The following is a 26788-nucleotide window of genomic DNA, read 5'->3' on the forward strand; positions in this document are numbered from 1 at the left end:
ATGAAAATTGCACCTGAATGGTGTACATGCGACTTTTGTGCGAATTTGTACTGCACAAACGATCATCCTTGGTCAAAGCCAAAGTCGCACTTGTCCAAAGTCGCATCAAACTCACATCAAGTCACACTGTAAAGTTGCAATGAAAATTACACAAAGTCGCACAAGTGTGAATTGACCCTTAGGCTCCATCCAGACTTGTGCAACTTCAAAATCGTACAATTTTCACTGCGACTTTACGCAACTATAATGCAACTTTGCTGCGACTTTGGGGCGACTTTGATGTAACTTTGGATGAGTGCAACTTTGATGTGACTTTGGGGCGACTTTGATGTGGCTTTGGATGAGTGCAACTTTGGTGCGACTTTGGCTTTGACCAAGAATAATTGCTTCTGCTGTACAAAGTTGCACACAAGTCGCAAGTACAACATTCAGGTGCAACTTTTCACTTTGGAGAGTTTGCCCTCAAGTCGCATAAAAGTCGGACCAAAGCAGTGCAAGAACTACTCTGAAGTCACTGCAACTTGAAGTCGCACAGATATGAATTGGACCTATTGGGAAACATGGCGGGGGGGGACTTGTCATGCGACTTTGGACCCCAATGTCACATGACAAGTCGCATAAGTGTGAATGAAGCCTAAGCGTGCGACTTTGATCCGACTTTACATTTTCTGGACCAAAGTAGTGCAGGAACTACTTTGAAGTCGCTGCAACTTGAAGTCGGGCAGATGTGAATGGAACCCATTGGGAAACATGGCGGGGGTGACTTTTTATGCGACTTTGGACCCCAAAGTCGCATGACAAGTCGCATAAGAGTGAATGAAGCCTAAGCGTGTGACTTTGATCTGACTTTACATTTTTTGGACCAAAGTAGTGCAGGAACTACTTTGAAGTCGCTGCAACTTGAAGACGCACAGATATGAATGGAACTCATTGGGAAACATGGTGGCGGGGGTGAATTGTCATGCAAACTTTGGACCCCAAAGTCACATGACAAGTCACATACATGTGAATGGAGCCTAAGCGTACGACTTTGATCCGACCAGGGGCGGACTGACAACTCATGGGGCCCCCGGGCAATAGGAGATCATGGGGCCCCTGTGTCCTTGCCCAAACTCAAAAAAGCCTATGAAAAAGGTACCAGGGGCATCTCATGGGGCCCCCTACTGACCCCGGGCCCTCGGGCAGTGCCCAAGTTTCCAAATGGTCAGTCCGCCCCTGGATCCGACTTTACATTTTCTGGATCAAAGTAGTGCAAGCACCTTTTCAAAGTCGCTGCAACTTTAAGTCGCACTGATTTCAACGGGTGCCATTGAAATCATCTGGATGTGACTTGTCATGTGACTTTAAGGGCGCATGAAAAGTCGCACTAGGTGTAAAACAAGCCTAACGGGGACATGGACAGCAATAAAAACCCCGACAGGCGGTCTAATCCCTCCACTCCATCCAAAACGAGAACAAATACTGTAATGTTATCATGGAAAAATATACAGACAATAAAGGGAAAGAAAAGTAAAAAAAAAAAATAAAATTTGGTATTTAGGCATGAATGAGTTAAATTGTGGCGTAGAGGAAATGGTGATAGGAGGGCTTATGACACAGGGGGTGGGGCTTTGTGACAGGCAGGATATGTGTCAGCGAATGAGAAGCAGGAACACAATCTGCATACAGGCTGCTGCTTCCCTCCCTGTGCACAGCCAGGACAGGGGACCATGGAGAGGACTGCAGGGGGGACAGGCAAGGGGTCCCTGAGCCCCATCCTGCGTGCAGAGTATCAGCTGAGACTCTGGAGGGGGTGCAATCTCCTGATGTCCATGTTTTTTGCTCTGGCAGCTTATGTCCAGGTGAGATGATTCTGCAACATTGTAACCTACAGATTGTTATTGGATGATAGGAAATTATGGGATATATATATAGACATTCACTACATGGCCAGAAGTATTGGGCCGCCGAATGCAGCAGTCTGGAGAATGTAATGTACAGCACAGTGTGCATAATGCAGCAGTCTGGGGAATGTAATGTAGAGCACAGTGTACATAATGCAGCAGTCTGGGGAATGTAATGTACAGCACAGTGTGCATAATGCAGCAGTCTGGAGAATGTAATGTAGAGCACAGTGTACATAATGCAGCAGTCTGGGGAATGTAATGTACAGCACAGTGTACATAATGCAGCAGTCTGGAGAATGTAATGTAGAGCACAGTGTACATAATGCAGCAGTCTGGGGAATGGAATGTACAGCACAGTGTACATAATGCAGCAGTCTGGGGAATGTAATGTACAGCACAGTGTACATAATGCAGCAGTCTGGGGAATGTAATGTACAGCACAGTGTACATAATGCAGCAGTCTGGGAAATGTAATGTACAGCACAGTGTACATAATGCAGCAGTCTGGGGAATGGAATGTACAGCACAGTGTGCATAATGCAGCAGTCTGGGGAATGTAATGTACAGCACAGTGTACATAATGCAGCAGTCTGGAGAATGTAATGTACAGCACAGTGTACATAATGCAGCAGTCTGGGGAATGGAATGTACAGCACAGTGTGCATAATGCAGCAGTCTGGGGAATGTAATGTACAGCACAGTGTACATAATGCAGCAGTCTGGAGAATGTAATGTATAGCACAGTGTACATAATGCAGCAGTCTGGTGAATGCAATGTATAGCACAGTGTACACAATGCAGCAGTCTGGTGAATGCAATGTATAGCACAGTGTACATAATGCAGCAGTCTGGGGAATGGAATGTACAGCACAGTGTCCATAATGCAGCAGTCTGGGGAAAGTAATGTATAGCACAGTGTACATAATGCAGCAGTCTGGGGAAAGTAATGTATAGCACAGTGTACATAATGCAGCAGTCTGGAGAATGTAATGTATAGCACAGTGTACATATTGTGTTTCCCTGAAAATAAGACACTGTCTTATATTTTTTTGGGCTCAAAAAAACACACTAGGTCTTATTTTCGAGTACAGAGGTGGGGGGGTTCTGCGGGAGCGGACGGCGAGTACAGAGGTGGGGGGGTTCTGCGGGAGCGCACGGCGAGTACAGAGGTGGGGGGGTTCTGCGGGATCGGACGGCGAGTACAGAGGTGGGGGGGTTCTGCGGGATCGGGCGGCGAGTACAGAGGTGGGGGGGTTCTGTGGGAGCTGATGGCGCTGTCACTTCAGCCGCACTTCTGTGTTTATAAGAGACAGTAGATATGGGTGTAGAATGTATAGCACAGTGTACATAATGCAGCAGTCTGGGGAATGTAATGTATAGCTCAGTGTACATAGTGCAGCAGCCTGGGGAGTGGAATGGACAACACAATGTCCAGATGTTAGCAGTCTGGAGAATGTAATGTATAGCACAGTGTACATAATGCAGCAGTCTGGTGAATGCAATGTATAGCACAGTGTACATAATGCAGCAGTCTGGTGAATGCAATGTATAGCACAGTGTACATAATGCAGCAGTCTGGAGAATGTAATGTATAGCACAGTGTACATAATACAGCAGTCTGGAGAATGTAATGTATAGCACAGTGTACATAATGCAGCTGTCAGGGAATCTAAAGGACAACACAGAGTTCAGCAGAGTTTATGCACTCATGATTGAAATCATTATCAACCAATCAGATTAAGAGATTACATGGGAAATGTATAGATTCAGTTGATAATTTACAGTCACATCTTCTAGCTATCAATGAAAATCAACATCCCTGTGTGTGGCATATCGATTGAATGGGTTATCAATTATTCTGGAGAGATTGGTGGACAAAAAAAAAATCTTTATTGAAGCGTGTATTGTCTCCATAAAAGTCCCCAGACAGCACCAGAACCCATCAGCAGTTTCTGGATTATGTGGTTATGGCTCCTCCTATCCTTCCTGTGGCCTGCTTATTGTGCTGATTGGCTACAGGTCAGTCCAATTCTGCGATTGCTCCAATTATTTCATTGTCTGAAGTCTGCCCCGCTCAATGCCTGTCCAGATTGTATGACTCGCTCTCTGTCTTGTCCCAAGAATGCGAAAATTGTAGATTTATTCATTATGCTATACAACGGCCTCTCCTGACACCCAACACTTTGTATTTTATCTTACAGATCAATGATCCCGATGCCGGCATGTGGATTGTAAGTGTATCTGCAAAAACTAGCAAAAGCGTGCCTGTTCATTGGATGAGATGAAATACCAGATTGCTAAAGATGTACAACCTAGCATACATAGTCTGGAGAATGTAATGTATAGCACACAGCTTGCATAGTTCAGAAGTTTGGGGAATGTAATGTTTATCACACTGCACAAAGTGCAACAGTCTGAGGAACATAATGTATAGCACAGTGTACACAGTTCAGCAGTCTAAACAATGTAATGTATAGCACAGTGTACATAATGCAGCAGTTTGGGGAATGTAATAAACAGCACAGTGTGCAGAGTTCAGCAAGTCTTTGGAATGTAATATATAGCACAGTGTACATAATGCAGCAGTTTGGGGAATGAAATAAACAGCACAGTGTGCAGAGGTCGACGCATGTCAATCAACACTGGGGCAGTGGCCATTTTTTGTACTGTTGACTTGTTGGTCGAGGAGGCGCACTGGACACCCTAGCAGCCATTGTGCTACATGCTGGGTGTCCAGTGCGCTCCTGTACCTTTAAGGAGGGGTGGGCTCCCTCAGGTCCACCTGCCCTTAGTCTATCCATCAAATACTTGTGCCTCTACTATGGGGGTTCTCAAAATTTGTAGAGTTAGGACTACAAATTATCGGGGTGCCGTAATGAGGCTCTGTAGCTTACGCATGTATTTGCAAATGTGTGCTAACTAAACACCTGTTTGTAACGCATACTGTTAAGACAGGTTAATTCGGTTTGTTTGCAAACTGGCTGGCTGACAAGTGAAGCTGGGAACTTTTCTCTCTTGTTGTTTGGAATGTAATGTATAGCACAGCATACACAGTGCAGCATTTCAGAGAATGTAATGTATAGCACAGCATACACAGTGCAGCAGTTCAGAGAATGTAATGTATAGCACAGCATACACAGTGCAGCAGTTCAGAGAATGTAATGTATAGCACAGCATGCACAGTGCAGCAGTTCAGAGAATGTAATGTATAGCACAGCATGCACAGTGCAGCAGTTCAGAGAATGTAATGTATAGCACAGCATGCACAGTGCAGCAGTTCAGAGAATGTAATGTATAGCACAGCATACACAGTGCAGCAGTTCAGATAATGTAATGTATAGCACAGCATACACAGTGCAGCAGTTCAGATAATGTAATGTATAGCACAGCATACACAGTGCCGCAGTTCAGAGAATGTAATGTATAGCACAGCATACACAGTGCAGCAGTTCAGAGAATGTAATGTATAGCACAGCATACACAGTGCCGCAGTTCAGAGAATGTAATGTATAGCACAGCATACACAGTGCAGCATTTCAGAGAATGTAATGTATAGCACAGCATACATGGCTCAGCAGTCTGGGGACTGTATAGAACAGCGTACAGTAGCCTGAAGAATGTAATGCAAAGCACAACATTTACAGTGCAACAGTGTAGACAATGTAATTTATAGCACAGTGTACGTAGTGCAACAGTCTGGGGAATGTAAAGGATAACAGTGTGCAGAGTTCAGCTGTCTGGTGCATGTACTGTATAGATTAGCATACACAGTGCAACATCCATGAGAATGTAATGTATATCACAGTGTACATAATGAAGTAGTCTGGGCAATATAATGTATAGCAAGCTTAACCCCCAGAAATTTATACTTCTGTCCATCATGAGACTTTCTGGACTCCTGCAAAGTGCTGTGTATATTGTGTGTAGGAGCACACGGAACTTTACATTTATTGGGGTCACATTGTATAGACTCTCCCATCCAACCATCAATCATTTTTTTTTGTATGTGTGTTTAGATAATCCTGTTGTGCATGTTTGAGGTGTCTAATCATATTTCCCGGATCCTGTCAATGCTGGACCATCATCAGTATGATTCTAATAAATTATTATGAAGCTAATAAACATTGAGTCATTTTCACACCCGTTTTGGATGTATTTTTGTGCATTTTATGCTTTGTTTGACTTTACCTGGTTGTCAAGGAGCGGGTGGCTGCCTGCATCCAGCGTCCTTAACCTGTAGACAACATGGTTGTTAATCGCTTCCCGTCTGCCCTATAGCAGAAATACTGCAACAGGGTGGCATGGCAGCGCAAAATCACGTATATATTCACTTATATTGCATTTCTGTGTAGGGCGCACGCCTACCCGCGCCGCAATTCGCGTCCGCAGCTGTCAATTAATGGTGATTACTCGCCAGCGCCCGTAAATTATATTTGTTGCAGCGTTGCATGACCGCGCAAGTGGTCAGTTAAAGTAACGCAGCGCTGTAACGCAGAAAATGGCCTGGTCAGGAAGGGGGGGGGAATCCTCAGGAGGGCGAGTGGTTAAGGAGCGGGCAGCCGCCGCATCCTTGACAACCAATGAGTCATAAGCTGTGTGATAGCTGAATATAAGCAAACCTATTGCCAGCAAATAAGAAAATTTAAAAATTGGGAAAAAAGCAGCGTGGAGTGCCCCCCCCCCCCCCCATTGCATACCAGGACCTTCAGGTCTGGTATGGATTTTATGGCGTGGTGTCCCCCCAGTTTGATACCAGACCCTTATCCGAACATGCATCCCAACAGGTCAGGAAAGGGCAGGGTCGAGTGTGCGCCACCCCTCCCCTCCTGAAACATACCAGGCCACATCTCTCAACATGGGGGGCGGTGCTTTTGGACAGCTCGTCGCCATGTTGATAAGGACAAGGGCCTCTTCCCATAACCCTGGGCTGTGGTTGTGGGGGTCCATGGTGATGTCACTCCTTTTGTGATGTCATTGACCCAGCGTGCCTCGGTTGAAGACGTCACAAGGAGGTGGGGTCACCTGATATTGTCAGCAATAGGTTTGTTTACACACTGCTCAAAAAAATGAAAGGAAGACTTTTTAACCAGAGTCTAGCATCAAGTCAATGACACTCCTGGGATATTGATCTGGTCAGGTAAGTAGCAGAAGGGGTTGTTAATCAGTTTCAGCTGCTTTAGTGTTAATGAAATAAACGAGTGCACTAGATGGGCAACAATGAGACAACCCCCAAAACAGGAATGGTTTTACAGGTGGAGGCCGCTGACATTTTTTTCCCTACTCATCTTCTCTGACTGTTTCTCACTAGTTTTGCATTTGGCTAGGGTCAGTGTCACTCCTGGTAGCATGAGGCCATACCTGGACCCTACAGAGGTTGCACAGGCAGTCCAACTCCTCCAGGATGCCACATCAATACATGACATTGCAAGAAGGTTTGCTGTGACTCCCAGCACAGTCCCAAGAGCATGGAGGAGATTCCAGGAGACAGGCAGTTCCTCTAGGAGGGCTGGACAGGGCCATAGAAGGTCCTTAACCCATCAGCAGGACCGGTATCTGCTCCTTTGTGCAAGGAGGAACAGGATGAGCACTGCCAGAGCCCTACAAAATGACCTCCAGCAGGCCACTGGTGTGAATGTCTCTGACCAAACAATCAGAAACCGACTTCATGAGGGTGGCTTGAGGGCCCGACGTCCTCTCGTGGCCCTGTGCTCACTGCCCGGCAACATAGAGCTCGATTGGCATTTGCCATTGAACACCAGAATTGGCAGGTCCACCACTGGCGCCTTGTGCTTTTCACAGATGAGAGCAGGTTCACCCTGAGCACATGTGACAGACGTGAAAGGGTCTGGAGAAGCCGTGGAGAACGTTCTGCTGCCTGTAACATGGTTCAGCATGACTGTTTTGGTGGTGGGTCAGTGATGGTCTGAGGATGCATATCCATGGAGGGACACACAGACCTCTACAGGCTAGACAATGACACCCTGACTGCCATTAGGTATCGGGATGAAATCCTTGGACCCATTGTCAGACCCTATGTTCATGTGGCAAGAGTATGCAGGCAGTTCCTGGAGGATAAAGGAATTGATACCATTGAATGGCCCCCACGCTCTCCTGACCTAAATCCAATAGAACACCTCGGGGATGTCATGTTTCGGTCCATCTGACGCCACCGGGTTGCATCTCAGACTGTCCAGGAGCTCAATGATGCTCTGGTCCAGATCTGGGAGGAAATCCCCCAGGATGCCATCTGTGGTCTCATTAGGAGCCTCCCCCGACATTGTCAGGCATGCAAACAAGCACCTGGGTGCCATACAAATTACTGGGGACCATTCTGAGTTGATGCAATGACATTTCAGCAGAATGGACTCACCTGCTGCATCATTTTTTCACTTTGGTTTTTGGGGTGTCTTTGAATTCAGTCCTCTGTAGGTCGATCATTTTCATTTCCATCAAACGATGGGACATCCTTACGTTCCTCACACATCACCCCGTCCATGTCAGTATAGAGATCCAGCAGGAGATTTCTCCCCATTGAGATCTGATGGGTTTTCAAAGTCTTCCTTTAATTTTTTTGAGCAGTGTATTCAGCTGCCAGCGGGGCACCCCACTGACAGTTGATGACACATCGGTTGTTAAGGAAGTGGCGGCCGCCCACTCCCTAACAACCAGCTTAAAGTCACACAAAACACAACACACAAATGCAAAAAAAAACCATGCCTGTCAGGAAGCGCGGCGTCATGTCGGCCAGCGCACGCGCACTGGCGACGGCTCACGCCGGGACACAAGCACCAGGTCCCGGCGAGCCGCAGATGACAGGACGCCGCGCATGCGCAGTAGGAGCCGCGGGCGCGCCTCGGGTGGCCAATGACAGCCCGGGGGCGCGTCCTGGACGGCCAATGACAGTGCAGGGCGCAATATTTAAAGATGCCCTGCACTGTCAATATTGCCGCAAAGTCTATCTGTGTTCCTGAGTCCTGTACCTAAGTTATTGACCCTGATTACGCTGCCTTCTCCTGTGTTTGACCCGGATTGTCCTGACTACTCTGCCTTCTCCCCTCTTGACTCCCGGCTTGTTTTGACCTATCTACGGACTGACTTATCCTGCTGACCCTGCGTGTGACCTGACGATTCTCCACCTGCCGATTCTGTACCTCGCCTACCCCACGGGACCACTGCTCGTGACCTATCCTGCTAGGTCCTGCCGGCCTCCTCACATCTGGCTCTCCCGGTACCTATACATCCCCGGAGGTTCCCTCTGCCACTGGTGGGCCTGCTCAGAGGTCGTGACCTGGTCCTGGTCTGTTTCAAGTCCATCCCCACCATCAGGGGCCCTGGTGAAAGCACAGACCGGGACTTAGACTCCACGCTTTGGGTAGGTCTGTCAAGTAGGCTGCCAGAGGCACCACCTGACGGATCATAACAGTGCCATTGAAGTCTATTACATGCAAAAAGCAATCTGCTGCGGAAAAAAAAGTCCCCGACCCTTTCAAAAATCCGCATCGGCTCTAAAAGCACAGATGTGAACTAGATTTATAGGAAATCTTGTTATATGGACTGTAGTATGTTTCTGCAAACTGGAAAATGCACTGAAACCCACAAATCTGAAAGTGTGAACCTAGGGTAAATGAAAATGAAACAATCTTCTGCTTTCTTCATTGCAGGTGATCTATCTGATCCCAGCCAGTCTCATTCTTCTGCTCAGCATAAATCCAGACATACCGGGTAAGAGATGCAACATCACAGGGACTGAACTCCATCACCCATATACACTCACCGGCCACTTTATTAGGTACACCTGTTCAATTGCTTGGCAACAAAAAATTGGTAATCAGCCAATCACATGGCACCAACTCAATACATTTAAGCATGTACGGTAGATGTGGTGAAGACAACTTGATTAAGTTCAAATTGAGCATCAGAATGGGGAAGAAAGGGGATTTAAGTGACATTGAACGTGGCATGGTTGTTGGTGCCAGACGGATTGGTCTGAGTTTCAAAAACTGCTGATCTACTGGGATTTTCATGTACAACCATCTCTAGGGTTTACAGAAAATGGTCAGAAAAAGAGAAAATATCCAGTGAGAGGCAGTTGTGTGGAGGGAAATGCCTTGTTGATGTCAGAGGAGAATGGGCAGACTGGTTTCTGTGAAATTCAGATGGTAGGGTCAGAATTTGGCGTAAACAACATGAAAGTTTGGATCCATCCTTGTATCAATGGTTCAGGCTGGTGGTGGTGGTGTCATGGTGTGGGGGAGATTTTCTTGGCACTAGCAAGCTGGGCAGTGAGTATAGATATGCTGCATTTCTATCCAATGCACTTGTATGGCATGAACGGAGCACACGGAGAACAATTCTTTTCCCAGCCTCCTTTCAACAAAGTGTCTGTAAACCCTTCCATATACCCAGTGAAGTGACTGGCTCTGAGAAAGAGGAGCTCTCCTTGAAACGCATTAGCCATCTGGAGGGTCCTCCCTTGGTTTGGGAGTTGACTAGGTGGCTTGGGACTTTTGATAAACTCTTTTCTATCACAATTGTTTGTGAGTATATATCTATTTTTATACTACTAAAGTTTCACTAGGCTGGTGCGCCCTTCTTCCCTTGTTTTACAGTGATTTTCGTTGGTTTCACCGACCCTTAGAGGGCAGCAAAGCCTGTGCCGGCATTTGGAGTGCTAAGGACCTGACATTCATCCATCATCAGTACACCACTCTTGAGCGCGGGGGATTCTTTGGTCTATGGGGGGATTCTTTGATCTACTCAGATGGTAGGGTCAGAATATGGCGTACACAACATGAAAGCATGGATCCATCCCGCCATCATCGGTTCAGGCTGGTGGTGTCATGGTGTGTGGGAGATTTTCTAGGTGGACCTAATAAAGTGGCCGGTGTGTATATTAAATTAAAATCGCATCATATGATTTCATGTATTGGACTTTTGCATTCGATATGATTGCTCGGTGATTGTGATGGGGGGGGACCACTAACCAATCCGATCTGGTTACCTTACCATTAAACCTTTTATCAGATTCTCACATGAGCCACTTCCTGGTAATTGTCTTTATAGAGTTGAAAAAAACCACACAAGACATGCTGGTCTCCACATCACAAGGCGTTCATAAACATCATAAATGGCTTTCAAGCAAATCTCTACTCCAGACATAGTAAGGACGGTGTGGAACCTCCATCAGCTGTGTGTCCCCACTGAGTATATTTCCTCTCATTTCCTGTCCCAGTGATTCAGACAGAAGTATAAATTTGCCATTTCTCCTCCCCAGAGCTTTTTTTTTTCTCAGAGAATATGTGCAGGAACTGAACAGAACAGAAGGTGCATTATCTAAAGCCCAAACCTTTTTTTTCTTGGCTTTGGATGGAGAGTGGAAGGATTGGACCTTATGTCAAGATACTGTTGCTGTACAGTATGTGTCTCTGCTGGGAAAATTAATTCTGTCTTTCCAATGATACCGAGACAATGAGAAAGTGACGGCAAAGCAAGAAGTTTAGGGGTGCCATAGGAAAATGGGATGAGGTGACAACTAATAAGGGATTTCCTCCCACTTTGAAGAGATTTCCTCTCCTTCTTGTAGTATCTCCAGGATAGGAAATGAAGGGAAATGTCTTCAATGGGACACGTTCACAAAACAAAAAGCTTGACCAAGGTTTCTAACCATCCCCTACTCTATCTGAAAATACATTATAAAAATTGGCACTCGGTACGATGCTTTTGGCTCTCTGGCTTTCACTTCTCTAAAACCACAAACGGCAAATTCTCAGAGATGTTTCAGTCTCCAAATTGTGGTGGAGGTTGGTTTGAAGCGACTGAGGATAAAGTCCATCATCACTGGGACCTCTGTTGCCCACATTCTAACGTGACATTATTCTGATTTGTTGTGCAGGTCATGTGATCTGGAAGGCGCTCTCGGACCTCCATTCCTTAGTCTGTCTGGTTGGAGCTTCCTGTCTGCTAGCTTTTTTACTTCTATATGGCAAGAAAAACATACTCCACGAGGAAGAGGGCAGGTAGGTCCTCACAGATGGGCATCTTCCAGCACCATAGTGTGCATTGCCATGATAGGCAGTCACCTAACATCCAGTCCTGCTCTGGAGGGAAGTACGGATACAAATCATTTTTCATATGGTAACCAGGGTTTTCCAGCGCTATTCTTGTTCCTCACATTGTATATTTTTATACTGGTTACAGACGTGGTACAAAACTAACATCAGACGTGGTACAAAACTGTACAATCCAGCCTGAATTTAGTGCATTTTGTTTTTAAAGTACATTAGAATCTTCAAATATATTGGGTCAATCTTATAATATATTGTATACAGTCATCAATGATTTGCACAATTATATTTGTTGAGTGCAAAAAAAAATAAAATTTAACACAGATTATATAAGCCAGAAATAACCGTGAGTAACTGAGATCAAAGTTGTTAGTGTCAGTGTTATGGCAGTCATAGCCATGATGGACAAAAGCGCCTGACCCCTCATAGCCTAAAGACGCCTGATAGCCTGAAGACCCCTGTCCCCTCATAGCCTGAAGACGCCTGATAGCCTGAAGACCCCTGTCCCCTCATAGCCTGAAGACGCCTGATAGCCTGAAGACCCCTGTCCCCTCATAGCCTGAATACGCCTGATAGCCTGAAGACCCCTGTCCCCTCATAGCCTGAAGACGCCTGATAGCCTGAAGACCCCTGTCCCCTCATAGCCTGAAGACGCCTGATAGCCTGAAGACCCCTGTCCCCTCATAGCCTGAATACGCCTGATAACCTGAAGACCCCTGTCCCCTCATAGCCTGAAGACGCCTGATAGCCTGAAGACCCCTGTCCCCTCATAGCCTGAAGACGCCTGACCTCCTCATAGCCTGAAGACGCCTGATAGCCTGAAGACCCCTGTCCCCTCCTAGCCTGAAGACCCCTGTCCCCTCCTAGCCTGAAGACGCCTGACCCCCTCCTAGCCTGAAGACGCCTGACCCCCTCCTAGCCTGAAGACGCCTGACCCCCTCCTAGCCTGAAGACGCCTGACCCCCTCCTAGCCTGAAGACGCCTGACCCCCTCCTAGCCTGAAGACGCCTGACCCCCTTCTAGCCTGAAGACGCCTGATAGCCTGAAGACGCCTGATTCTCCCCCCCCCCCCCTCCTAGCCTGAAGACGCCTGATAGCCTGAAGACGCCTGATTCTCCCCCCCCCCCCCCCCCTCCTAGCCTGAAGACCCCTGATAGCCTGAAGAAGCCTCATTGGCCTGGAGACACCTGACTCCTCATAGCCTGAAGGCACCTGATGGCCTGAAGACACTTGGTGGCCTGAAGACACCTGACCCCTCAGCAAACCTGTGACAGGTTCACTGTAAGTATTACTGTTATGATCACATGGTATTTATATTTTCTTCTGTGAAACATACAGTACCTCTGTTGAGGATTGAATGTACTTCTGAATACAGTCTCTGGTTCCCTGTCTTCCCTACAAAGGCCAGGGGGCATTCAGAGCAGGTCTACAGTATTCCCTACACTTCCAGACCTTTCATGAAATTAGATTTGGGATCACTAGCCATTCCTTCTAATGTCAGATGGGTGCCAGGAGAGGCCTCCTGTGGTATTCATACAACCAGGTGTCAGCTTATTTGCATTTGTCTCCCCAGGGAGCTCTCTGGATTGGCCATTATCGTATTGTGGCTTCTCCTCTGCCGGAATTCTGGAAGGTGAGTGTCTTTTTTTTTTTTTTTTTTCTTTTATGACCTTCATGACTATGGTGGCCCTGTCTGCTAAGTACTGACCTGTAACATTGTATAGAGCACATTCCCATATTACACCAAATGTCTTCCAGGCAGTCCGTGGGTGGCCTGAGGCTTCTGATCGCCATCTCCATTTCAATCTTCCCCTTCATAACCTGGCTTTATATCTACTTCAACAAGGAGATGAGGACATCATGGCCCCAACACTGCAAAACCGTAATCTGAGGTAGAAGAACCGTAGCTCACAGTACATGTTACAGTCTGTATAGTCTCCTTCAGATCTACCAACGTCTATGTAGTACAAGGATTTGCCTGCATACTTACAGATTCAGTGGATTGAATAGGTAGGTCCTAACATGATTTCCTTTGGTAAACCTAAAGGATATCGTACAGAATGTACCATCTAACCAGGCTGTAAAAAAAGTTATCAGGCATTACCTTCTATAATGGTATTGAGGATATATGCCCTCAGTTCCTGTCAGAATCTCTCCAATGGGGACAGAGAGACTATTTCGGGATTCCAGGTTCCAATGCCATTCATGCGCTTTTCCCAAGCATATGAGTTTTCCCTTCTATTAACTGATCCATTGTCCCATTTAACAATCCAGTGTACTTGTGAATAATATCACAAAATATGTTTTTCATATCTAGCTCTATTGCCAACTTTTTAAAGCAGAACTTCTTTAGAACTTTTTTAAAACGAATTAAAAAAAGCTAAACGTCTATTAAGGTGTTACTAAACCCACAACAGTACAATCAGTCTGTAGATGCAGTAAAGCATGCTTGTTATACTCACTGTGGAACCTAAGGGGTTAATCATCTGCATTGTGTAAAAAAGCTGTTTTATCCTGTCTTCTCTGATCCTTCCCTTCTTCTACTGTCCCCAATCCATCTTCTGATAGAACAGAGCCTTGGGGGCAAGCTGCACATGCAGTTTGGTGTGTACCTCTAGAGTTTTTTTTTTTTTCTTGGAAGTGTGCATGTGATCAGCACAGTGCCAATCAGCGCTGTCCAGAGAGCCAGGAGTCCTGCAGCCTCATAGGACAGTCAGGGGAGAATTAAAAATCCTCTTACAAGCTTTTACCAGTACTCTGCTGGACACTAATAGAAGTCACAAGACTGCTGTATACTGCTGATGCAGTTTATATTTACTAAAATAATTGCATTTACATGTTGTGTGTACTGTGGGAGACCAGATATAGTGAATGCCGGGTCGAGGGAGACCGGATATAGTGAATTCGGGGTCGAGGGAGACCGGATATAGTGAATTCGGGGTCCGGGGAGAGCGGATATAGTGAATGTGGGGTCCGGGGAGAGCGGATATAGTGAATGCAGGGTCCGGGGAGAGCGGATATAGTGAATGCAGGGTCCGGGGAGAGCGGATATAGTGAATGCGGGGTCCGGGGAGAGCGGATATAGTGAATGCGGGGTCCGGGGAGAGCGGATATAGTGAATGCGGGGTCCGGGGAGATCGGATATAGTGAATGCGGGGTCCGGGGAGATCGGATATAGTGAATGTGGGGTCCGGGGAGAGCGGATATAGTGAATGCGGGGTCCGGGGAGAGCGGATATAGTGAATGCGGGGTCCGGGGAGAGCGGATATAGTGAATGCGGGGTCCGGGGAGAGCGGATATAGTGAATGCGGGGTCCGGGGAGAGCGGATATAGTGAATGCGGGGTCCGGGGAGAGCGGATATAGTGAATGCGGGGTCCGGGGAGAGCGGATATAGTGAATGCGGGGTCCGGGGAGAGCGGATATAGTGAATGCAGGGTCCGGGTAGAGCGGATATAGTGAATGCAGGGTCCGGGGAGACCGGATATAGTGATGCAGGGTCCGGGAAGACCGGATATAGTGTATGCAGGGTCCGGGGAGAGCGGATATAGTGAATGCAGGGTCCGGGGTTTAGTGACACTTTAATATCCATATGGAAATACCTGTAGATTGTTGTTCTGGGATGTATCTAATTGTCTTTGGAGATCAGTAAAGCCGGCCATAGATGGTTAGAATCTCAGCCAGTTCAGCAGGGACCATCCGAGATTTGAACCATGTATCAGCAGGCTAAAGGTACCCAAGTTGATCAATCGATCAACTTGGGTACAACCAGCCTGTCAGGTTTTACATGCAATTATTGCTAGTGACTTTTTTAGCCGCCAACAGAAATCACTGTGTTCTCCTGGCAGGGACAGCTCCTCCCACCGGGAGAACACAATAGCTCCATGGGAGGGATTCCCCCAAGAAAATCACACCATTTATGGCTGGATTAAATAGCTTTGCACGTCAAAGCTAATTGGGATTATAAACTGTTTTGTTTTGCCATCCTCTGGATTAGTTGCAGGTTTTGGGTTCCACGGAAACAATGGGGATTGTTTTTAGCCACTGTGCTGCCCATAATACAATAATAATTGTATTTGTTGGGTTTTAGTTACTAGATAGACTTTTACATAGTAAGTCTGCCTGTTCAGGACAGGTTTTAACAATTCTGTCTTTTTATTTACCTAGGAACAAAGAACCACATAGAATAAATGGACGATCTGCATTGATTTCCTTGAAGGCCTTACATTCCTGCTCTGCATACGGTTGGAAAAAATGCTGGTATCCCTGGAGAGCTTGTATGGACATTCCTAGAAACATACAGACTTCTGTTGAATATCTGGAAAGATGTATAAGCACTGTGATCATGTAGGTAATTCCAAGGTCCACTGGAGTAAGCAGTGATGGGGACATTTTATGGAACACGATGTCACTTTGTATATATTTTATAGGACCACAGAGTCTTGAAACCAAGGGCAGGTCACATGTTTGTGATTTGTGCCAGTGTATTTGTAGGTGACTTCACCTTCATTAACTATTGAAGAAGTATCCTTGCCTTGGCAGACTGTTCAGAGACAAGTGCAAGTTTTTTCTCAGGAATAGTTCCCTCAAGAAGCCTTCTCCTCATCTGCTGTCTGAGCTGGAGGACAAAGTTTTGTTGGCCACCATAAGGTTCTCAAAGATGACCAGGATCTGGATTTCCAGTTCAACGAAAAATTCCATCTGCTTGCAAATTGATTATCCAAGGCATATAGGCTGATGATTTCCAAAATGGTGTGTCAAAGGAACTGAGCTATGAAATGTAAACATGTAATGCTCCATTTTATAAAAATTAAATACATTTTCTCAACATAATTACAAGATCGTTTCCCTGTGGTTCAGGGCTCCTGTGGAACTCAATCGAATATACTCTAAAATCCAAGATCTTGTTGGAAATGTCTTGACAGGGAAGGGACATACTTTAACATTTGGTGAGAATGCCAGGCAATAGTTCCAAATGCCCCATCATCAGTATCAGTCGAGGAATAGTACCCCATCATTGGTGTCAGTGAGAATAATAGTGCCCCGCCATTGGTGTCAGTGGGAGGATTAGTGCACCATCATTGATTGCAGTGGGAGGAATAGTGCCCCATCATTGGTGTCAGTGGGAGGATTAGTGCACCATCATTGATGGCAGTGGGAGGAATAGTGCCCTATTGTTGGTATCAAAGACAGGAATTTTGCCTCCTTGTTGGTGTTGGTGGGAAGAATAGTGCCCCAAGGGTCGAATGAAGGCAAGCGAAGGGTCATATCCTGCCTCCAGGCTGCAGTTTGGAGACCGCTGCACTATGTACAGTGGGGATCGAAAGTTTGGGCACCTCAGCTAAAAATTTGTATTAATGTGCATAAAGAAGCCAAGGAAAGATGGAAAAATCCCCAAAAGGCATCAAATTACAGATTAGACATTCTTATAATATGTCAACAAAAGTTAGATTTTATTTCCATCATTTACACTTTCAAAATAACAGAAAACAAAAAAATGGCGTCTGCAAAAGTTTGGGCACCCTGCAGAGTTAATATCTTGTACTGCCCCCTTTGGCAAGTATCACAGCTTGTAAACGCTTTTTGTAGCCAGCCAAGAGTCTTTCAATTCTTGTTTGAGGTATCTTTGCCCATTCTTCCTTACAAAAGTCTTCCAGTTCTTTGAGATTTCTGGGCTGTCTGTCACGCACGGCTCTTTTAAGGTCTATCCATAGATTTTCAATTATGTTGAGGTCAGGAGATTGTGAAGGCCATGGCAAAACCTTCAGTTTACGCCTCTTGATGTAATCCCCCGTAGATTTCGAGGTGTGTTTAGGATCATTATCCATTTGTAGAAGCCATCCTCTCTTTAACTTCAGCTTTTTCACAGATGGCATCAAGTTACCATCCAAAATTTGCTGAAATTTTATTGAATCCATTTTTCCTTCTACTCGTGAGATGTTCCCTGTGCCACTGGCTGCAACACAACCCCAAAGCATGATTGATCCAACCCCATGCTTAACAGTTGGACAGAGGTTCTTTTCATTAAATTCTGTGCCCCTTCTTCTCCAAACGTACCTTTGCTCATTCCAGCCAAAAAGTTCAATTTTAACTTCATCGGTCCACAGAACCTGTTTCCAAAATGCATCAGGCTTGTCTATATGTTCATTTGCAAAGTTCAAACGATGATTTTTGTGGTGAGGACGTAGAAGAGGTTTTCTTCTGATGACTCTTCCATGAAGACCACATTTGTACAAGTATCTCTTTATAGTGGAATAGTGTACCACAACTCCAGTGTCTGCCAGATCTTTCTGGAGGGATCGTGCAGTCAAACGTGGGTTTTGAATTGTTTTTCTCACAATCCTGCGAGCTGTTCTGTCTGATATTTTTCTTGGTCTTCCAGATCTTGCTTTAGCTTCCACTGTTCCTGATGACTGCCATTTCTTAATTACATTCCGAACAGAGGATATTGACATCTGAAAACGCTTTGCTATCTTCTTATAGCCTTCTCCAGCTTTGTGAGCGTCAACTATTTTCAGTTTCAGTTTTCTAGACAACTGCTTAGAAGAACCCATGGTGCTTATTGTTGGGGCAAGGTCAGATGAGTCTGGGCATTTAAAGCCTTTGAGATTGACATCACCTGGTCTTCCCAGACGATGATTGAGAACAATCCATGACACTGGCAGGTCTCAGCTTGGCAAAGGGGGCAGTGCATGCTATAAATTCTGCAGGGTGCCCAAACTTTTGCAGATGCCATTTTTTTGTTTTCTGTTATTTTGAAAGTGTAAATGATGGAAATAAAATCTAACTTTTGTTGACATATTATAAGAATGTCTAATCTGTAATTTGATGCCTTTTGGAGATTTTTCCATCTTTCCTTGGCTTCTTTATGCACATTAATACAAATTTTTAGCTGGGGTGCCCATACTTTCGATCCCCACTGTATAACAAAATGCCTATTGCTATTGCGGCTTCTCAAGAAGTAGCTCTTCTTTCAATGATCTCCAGGTCCATTTCTAAGAATAAGAAGGGAATTTTGAGACACGGCCTTGTGGCTACACATGTGGCTATGAGATGATGACAATGGAAACACTAGTGGCTGCAGATCGCACTGATCCCTTACTTTGTGGACTTCTGGGTGTGTTCAAAGAGCTTCTGCCTGTTTCTGTGCTCTTACATTATCATGAGCACACAATTGCCCTTATAATGACTGTACTTACCTGCAGATTGACTACCAGGTAGAGCAAATTTGTCTTTCGCTGTACTTGTCTCAGGGACCCCAGCGGCTGCCGCGATTGCGTGCGGATCTGCGCATGCACGGTGTGCCCAGCCGCACTAGCGTGCAAGCATTGCGACCAGGGCACCCACGATTGCAGCGGCATTCGCGATCGCGGGCACGAGTCTGGCGCCAATCAGGGCGCCCTATTTAAAACAAGATCAGACTGCAATGAATTGCCGTATGGTCTTATCTGTGTTCCTGAGTTCCTGAGAGTAGATTGTTGTTGCCGACCCTGCCTGATCCTGCTTTTGCTGTCCGTCTCCTGCTCTGATCCCTGGCTTTGTCTGACCATTCTCCTGCTTAACCCCGTACGTTCTGACCTCCTGTTGACGAACCCGGCTTGTGACCTGTTTATCCCTCCTGCCTGCTGATTCTGTACCACACCGCCACCACTGTTACCAACCCGGCCTGCCCGACGCTGCTCTAGCTACCTCCTCACATCAGACTCTTACCCGCTATACACCTTCAAGGGTGCCTCTACCACAGCTGGGTGAACCCAGGGGCCGCGACCTGGTCTCGGCCTGCTCCAAGTACATCCCCACCATCAGGGGCCCTGGTGAACAAGCAGGTCAGAGCTTAGATTCCGTGACTTGGGGGATTCCGGTCTGTGGAGTGCTAGAGGCTACCGCGGTTGGATCCCTGACAACTTGTTACCAGATTTTGGTAATCATTCCTGGTTTAGGATCCCCCCCATTCGTATTTGCCTTCCTTAACCTTGAGGAACCTTTTTTTTTTTTTTTCCTTTTTTCATTTTTCTCCCCATTTTGTTTTAAAGTATAAAGTTTTTTTTAATTGGATTGGTGCCACAAGAGACAAGAAAATAGAACATGTACAATATGTCTCACATATCCAAATCCGGATAAATGCAAATAACATACACGCAGGACTTCAAACTCAATACATTGCCATGTTTCAATGGGAGAGATAGGATAAGCACTGGAGGCAATGGACAAATAGTAGGCCCAAGTATTCACTTGATCTTCTGCAGTGGTAGAGGGGAAATTGACATAGAAAAGAAGAGGAGGATGGTAGTACCAAAAAGTTTATTCCAAATAGTATCGGCAAGAGATGCAGCACAAGATACAGAAGATGTTGACGCATTTCACACAACAAAGTGCTTAGTCATCGTTATGGTGTGAAACGCGTCAACATCTCCTGTATCTTGTGCTGCATCTCTTGCCGATACTTGTGGAATAAACTTTGTTACTAAAGTGTCCAGCTGTGGTGTGCATCCATCATCCTTCTCTTTTCACTGACTCTAGAAGTGAGCTAGGCGGGCACCTTCATGGGGACTGTGATGGGGTTTACCTGTTACTCACCAGCAATGGTGCTTCTCCCTATGGGGAAATCAACATAGTCTGAGGGTATAGTATATGGTTCACTGTGGGAAATGTTCTGCTAAAGTCTGGGGCCATTGCGGTATGAGACCTTCTTTCCTCTTTTTCTTTCTTTTCTCCTTGGTATTCGTGTTATATTGATCTATTATTATTATACAGGATTTATGGCGCCAACAGTTTGCGCAGCGCTTATAATATAAGGGAGACAGTACAGTTACAATACATTTCAGTACAGGAGGAATATGAGGGATCTAGCTGTATATTAAATTAAGAAATGAAATGTCTATAACAGTGGTCACCTAACTACGTTCCAGGGGCCGGGAGCCGCCCTTTGCTTTCTTGTTTCCGGCCCACTGACACCAACAAAGGGGCACAATTCGTCTGAGTGACACTAACAATGGGGCACAGTTCCTCCCAAAGATACTGCCGATGGGGCTGGAAAAAATGCTGGTAATAGTGTTTTGTTTTTGTTTTTTTAGTGGCCTTTAGAAGCGTTTAGGAGTGTTAGCATTTTAGTAGCGTTTTTACATACAGTACATGTTGAAAAATGCTAGAAAAAAACTGTTAGGAGTGTTTTAGGAGCGTTAAGGAGCGTTTAGGAGTGTTTATAATTTTTTTTCTGCTGGAAAAACTCTCCACAAAACTTTTTTTTTCTTATGCTCCTAGATGCGGAAGCTCAAAAAATACTAATAGCCTAAAGTAGTGTAGATAACACTAATTTAACTTCTAGGAGCAGAAAAAAAAAATTATAATAACAGCTTCTAGGAGCGTAAAAAAACACTAGTGTGCATGGAGCCTTCAAGTTAATAATCGAATGTGTGTTAAAGTGCTCTAGAGTTATCGTTTAAGAAGTAGATATTTTGTCTGTATTAAAAGAGGTATAGACTCCAGAGAGAGAGAGAGAGATATCATTTCTCCCGGTACAAATCATTAGTAAGACCTCATCTGGAATATGCAGTTCAGTTTTGGGTTCCAATTCACAAAAAGAACATTGGGGAACTGGAGAAAGTACAGAGAAGGGCAACCAAACTGATAAGAGGCATGGAGGAGATCAGCTATTAGGAAAGATTAGAGGATCTCCATGTATAATACATAAGGGGGGGATATGATCTCCATGTATAATACATAAGGGGGGGATATGATCTCCATGTATAATACATAAGGGGGGGATATGATCACTGTACAGTAAGTAAGTTGGTGGGTGGAGGCAGTGGGGGGTAAGGAATTAAGGGTAGAAAAGAGTTGACGAGGATTTGATGTGAGGGTTTTGATGAGAGTGTTGTAGTAGGTTTGTTTAGCAGCGTAGAGGCCGGAGTTGTATTTGAGAAGAGCAGATTTGTAGAGGGTAAAGTCTTTCAGGAATTGAGTTTTACGCCATGCTCGCTCAAGAGCACGGCTGCGTCTCTTGAGACTTCTGGTGTCATCTGTTTGCCAGGGTTGTGACAGGCGAGGCCTGGTTGTGCCTGTGGAGAGAGGAGCAAGTGCATCCAGGGAGGATGATAGAGGGTTGTAGGCAGATGCGGCCAGGTCTGGGTAGGACAAGGGTTCAATTTTATCATAGAGGCACTCAGTAGCAGAGTGAAGAAGGTCAAGGCTGAGGTGGTGAAGGTTTCTACAGGTAACGGTTTACTGGTCGCCAAACACGGCAAGTTGAGTTGATGCCAAAGAGCTCAATTTTGGTCTCCTCTGACCACAACACTTTCAACCAGTCCGCCTCGGCATCATTCAGATGTTCAGTGGCAAACTTTAGACGGGCCTGGACATGTGATTTCCTGAGCAGAGGGACCTTGCGGGCACTGCAGGATTTCAATCCTTGTCGGCGTAGTGTGTTACCAATTGTTTTCTTGGTGACTGCGGTCCCAGCTGCCTGGAGATCATTGACAAGATCCTCACGTGTAGTTCTGGGATGATTCCTCGCTGTTTTCATGATCATTGACACTCCACGAGGTGAGATCTTGCATGGTGCACCAGACCTAGGGAGACTGACAGTTGTTTTGTGTTTCTTCCATTTGTGAATGATTGCACCAACTGTTGTCACCTTCTCACCAAGCTGCTTGGCCATAGTTTGGTATCCCAGTCCAGCCTTGTGTAGGTCTACAATCTTGTCCCTGACATCCTTGGACAGCTCTTTGGTCTTTGCCATGGTGGAGAGTTTGGAATCTGATGGTTTGATTGCTCCTGTGGACAGGTGTCTTTTATACAAGTGACAAAATGAGATTAGCAGCACTCCCTTTAAGAGACTGCTTCTAATCTCAGCTTGTTACCTGTATGAAAGACACCTGGTAGCCAGAAATCCAGCTGAATGATAGGGGATCAAATACTAATTTCCCTCATGAACATGCAAATCAGTGCGTAATTTGTTAGACATGCATTTGTTTAGATTTTTTTTTGTTGCTATGCTGTCTCTGTGTTACAATACACCGAACATTCGATTTTTAGACCGATCATTTCTTTGTGAGTGGGCAAACATTCAAAATCAGCAGGGGAGCAAATTCTTAGTTCCTTCACTGTAGGTTTTGAGACAAGATAATGGGATTGTGCTGGTAAAGAGATCTTGTTGAGCTACAGGAAAAAACAACAATACTGCTGATTTTTTAATAGGGTCCATGGCTTTCATACTGGCTTCACTACTGACAAGCCAGTAGTGAAGCTAGGATGTCGCCACACCAGCAACCGTGTTCTTGGCTGGCACCTCATCCGTATCAGTGTCCCCCACTGCTGTATCCAACACTCTTCCTGATCACCACCACACAAGTGCCACTGTCACCAGACCAGTGTAAGCCAGTAACCGTGTTTCTGATCATCGCCACCACAGTTCCAGAGTCACCAGAACAGTGCAGCCAGCAATAGTGTTTCTGATTTTCACCACACCAGCAAGTGTTCTTGGTTGGCACCTCACCAGTATCAGTGGCCCCAACTGCTGTAGCCTGCAACACTCTTCCTGATCACCACCACGAGTGCCAGTGTCCACCAGACCAGTGCAAGTCAGTAACCATGTTTCTGATTGTTGCCGCAACAGTGTCCTTGGTTGGCATCTCACCAGTATCAGTGGCCCCAACTGCTGTAACCAGCAACACTCTTCCTGATCACCACCACACCAGTCCCAGTGTCCACCAGATCAGTGCAAGTCAGTAACAGTGTTCCTGATTGCTTCTACAACAGTCTTAGTGTCACTACACATATGCAAGCCAGCAACAGTGTTCCTAATCATCACCACACCAGTGACAGTGTCACCAGGTAAGTGTAGGCCAGCAGCAATGTTCCTGATCACTGCCACACCAGTGCAGTGTCACAAGACCAGTGTAATTCAGCAACAGTGTTTCTGATTGATAGCCACATGTGTCCCAGTGTCATTAGACCATTGTTAGCCATCAATCGTGTTCCTGATCGCTGCCACACTAGAAGTCAAAAACAATGCTTTTGATCGCCACCCCATGAGTCCCAGTGTCACCAGACCAGTGTAAGCCAGTAACAGTGTTTCTGATCATCGCCAGACTAGTCCCAGAGTCAGCGGAACAGTGCAGCCAGCAACAATGTTTCTGATTGTCGCCACACCTGCAACAGTGTTCTTGGTTGGCACCTCACCAGTATCAGTGTCCCCAACTGCTGTAGCCAGCAACACTCTTCCGGATCACCACCACACCAGTCCCAGTGTCACCAGATCAGTGCAAGTCAGTAACAGTGTTCCTGATGGCCTTAGCTAGCAATAGAAATGCAACAGGTTCTAATCCTTCCCCACTCAGTTTAAAACTAGACTGGACTTATATTTCAAAAATGTAGCTAACATTGCATATAAGCTTGGTTTATTTTACCTCAAATTTCAACAAGGGAAAATTGCAGGTGACTTTCCACCACAGTGGACAGATGGAGCTGCAAACCCAAGCTGATTCCTCACAGATCATGTAGAGTTGGTGCTGCCTGAGCTCTGTCTGGTATCACTGGAGGGTTTCGCTTGGAAGATTGGATGGAGGAAACCATTCTGTCCATGAGTCTTGTGAGTTCTGACATTGAGGAATTTGGGCACTCTGTGTGCTTGCTACTTCTACCTGAGGTTTGATAGTCAGCGTGGGTCTGGAAAGACTTTGCTCTGCTACGTTACGTTTGAGCTGTCACAGTCTGTCCTAACTGGCTTATACCTGTAACTACTACTACTGCAATGAGGGACTTTGCTCACTCCTAAACTACTTGTTGCTACAAAAAAAAAGGGAAGTCTGCTATCTGCTTCAACTAAGAGATTGTGGCAGCACCCAAATATTGCAGAGTTCCCCTTTAAACTTTAACATTTCTAACAGTCTCTGCTCGCAAGGTCATCAGCTCACTTCCCCCCTCCCTTATTTCCTGTGAAGTAATGTGTTCCAGTCTGTAGCTGGTACTCTTATCTGTAGCTGAAGATAAATGATCTAGCAAGGCTATATTCTGAATTGCTTAGAAAGCCTTTTGAATGTACAGAAAGTGAAAGAGATAATATATGTATTGTGACATAATTGCTGATATGTATACTCTGTGAGATGTTTTTCAAGCCACTTAGCTTGCTGGCATGAGCCCTTGCTGGGTCACTCAGTGCTGATTAACCCCCTTGGCGGTATTCCCGAGTGTAGCTCGGGGTTAACTTTCAGTACCAGAAGCAGTAACCACGAGCTACACTCGGGATTACCCTGCAGCATTGCTCAGGGATCCCTCCAGCACTTACCTTGTCCTGCGCTCCCCCGATGTCCCCCTTGCAACGTCCCCGTCCATGTCCTCCGGTCGATGCAGGCATTCATCTTCCGTGTTCCATTCCCTGAGAGCATCGGGACATACGGGGGACGGAACCGACGGGAAATTCAAAAATTTGACGTTCACTCAATACACTAAAATCTGATAGTATTGCATTACTCTATCAAACCATTTCACATACATTTTGTCCCGAGTGCTTTGTCCTGCGCCCTGCCTGCATTTTTACTGTTCTTTCTGCCTGGAAACTGAGAAACGTCCATGGCGTCCAAAAGGCGTCCCTTTAGGTCAAAAGCAGTTTTAGACCGGCTAGAGAACAGCGATAGTAAATTAGAACCACTTGCAGAATTGAGTGATAATGATTCCTGGGGGAAATTCCTCATCAGACACTGAAAACAATTCTGCGACTGACCTCCGCGATGTGCGAACTTAGTGCTCTATTTCACATTTCAGTGTTTTTGGTTTGATTATATTATTGAATTAAATGTATTATTATTATATTCATATTTTTTATGATTATTTATTATATTATAATTTATTATTTCATGTTTCAAATTTTATCATACCCGGGATGTTTACTAGACTCTTGTTCGGACAGATTTCAGTGAGTTATTCCTCAGAATTACAGGACTACAATAAAAAAACAACATATTTCCCTTGAAAACAATGTACCACTTTGAGGACAGAAATACTGACATAATCAGACCGCCAGGGAGGTTAATAAAAAGTTTGTTTTCCTCAAGTTTGTGTCCAGAGGTTTATTTATTATTACAGTTACTTATAACACCACCAATTTACATATATATATTGTGCATTCACATCAGTCCCTAACCCTCAAGGGGTGTACAATCTAAGGTCCCTAACTCACATTCATACATACACATACTAGGGACAATTTAGACAGGAGCCAATTCACCTACCAGCATGTCTTTGGAGGAAACCGGAGTATACCCACACAGGCAGAACATGCAAACTCCAGGCAGGTGGTGCCGTGGTTGGGATTTGAACCAACGACCCGAGTACTGCCAGGTGGAAGTGCTAACCATTTAGCCACTCTGCTGCCCTAGTTTTACCTGGTATTCCTAAAGTAGCTACTACAAGATCAGCTAGATGTCCTCAGTGTGAATAGTTCTAATTTTGGAGTATCCTACTACAATTCCCCATCCCTATCCCCAGTTCTACAATAAAACTCCAATAACAAATATACCCTAGACTGGTCATTGGAGACAACAAGTGGAAGTATGTGTGAGTGTATTTAGCTGAAGAAATACGCTGTGCCTGGCTGGGGGGCGAATTAAGGGGAAACTGGGACATCATACAAGCAACTTTCGCAAGGGAAGCTCTACAAATGTGATCTGTCAGTAAACCATATTCCCAGCCCCAGGGTGGGTTTACTACCCCCGCCTGCTGTGAAGTTTTGTCAAAGCCATAACATTCTTCCTACTGTAATGTTATCCTGTGTCACTGTCACTTTAACTCCTACAGCTTTGTGTCTTTAATTCCCTCCATGGGTAGGACAAAGGACACGTGAC

General features: G+C 45.5%; 1 protein-coding gene across 3 annotated transcripts; it reads left to right on the forward strand.

Moving 5' to 3' along the window:
- The first annotated feature begins 1624 nt into the window (after positions 1-1624).
- On the forward strand, positions 1625-16450 carry TMEM220 (transmembrane protein 220). 3 transcript variants are annotated; one of them, XR_016314899.1, is made up of 7 exons: positions 1625-1841; positions 4088-4117; positions 9548-9608; positions 11779-11902; positions 13524-13583; positions 13709-13960; positions 16116-16252. XR_016314899.1 is itself a non-coding variant. In XM_089689602.1 (7 exons), exons 1-6 carry the CDS (start codon positions 1710-1712, stop codon positions 13839-13841), a joined length of 540 nt encoding a protein of 179 aa, XP_089545728.1. In that variant the 5' UTR covers positions 1625-1709; the 3' UTR covers position 13842; positions 16116-16254. The 3 variants fall into 3 exon arrangements, 2 of the variants coding, with proteins under 2 accessions (XP_089545728.1, XP_089545727.1); XM_089689602.1 differs by having other exon boundaries at positions 13709-13842; positions 16116-16254; XM_089689601.1 differs by lacking the exon at positions 13709-13960 and having other exon boundaries at positions 16116-16450.
- The last annotated feature ends 10338 nt before the right edge of the window (positions 16451-26788 follow it).

The sequence above is a fragment of the Staurois parvus genome, unplaced genomic scaffold (assembly GCF_062004578.1).
Source record: "Staurois parvus isolate SC_StPar_1 unplaced genomic scaffold, SC_StPar_1.0 ptg000487l, whole genome shotgun sequence".
In the NCBI taxonomy this organism is placed as follows: domain Eukaryota; kingdom Metazoa; phylum Chordata; class Amphibia; order Anura; family Ranidae; genus Staurois; species Staurois parvus.

Excerpts from the sequence above, each read along its gene's own strand:
- TMEM220 (XM_089689601.1), top strand. The coding sequence starts at position 1,710 with ATGGAGAGGACTGCAGGGGGGACAGGCAAGGGGTCCCTGAGCCCCATC. Across the intron at positions 1,842-4,087 it reads CTCTGGCAGCTTATGTCCAG|ATCAATGATCCCGATGCCGG; the intron begins GTGAGATGATTC and ends TTTATCTTACAG. Across the intron at positions 13,584-16,115 it reads CTCTGCCGGAATTCTGGAAG|GAACAAAGAACCACATAGAA; the intron begins GTGAGTGTCTTT and ends TTATTTACCTAG.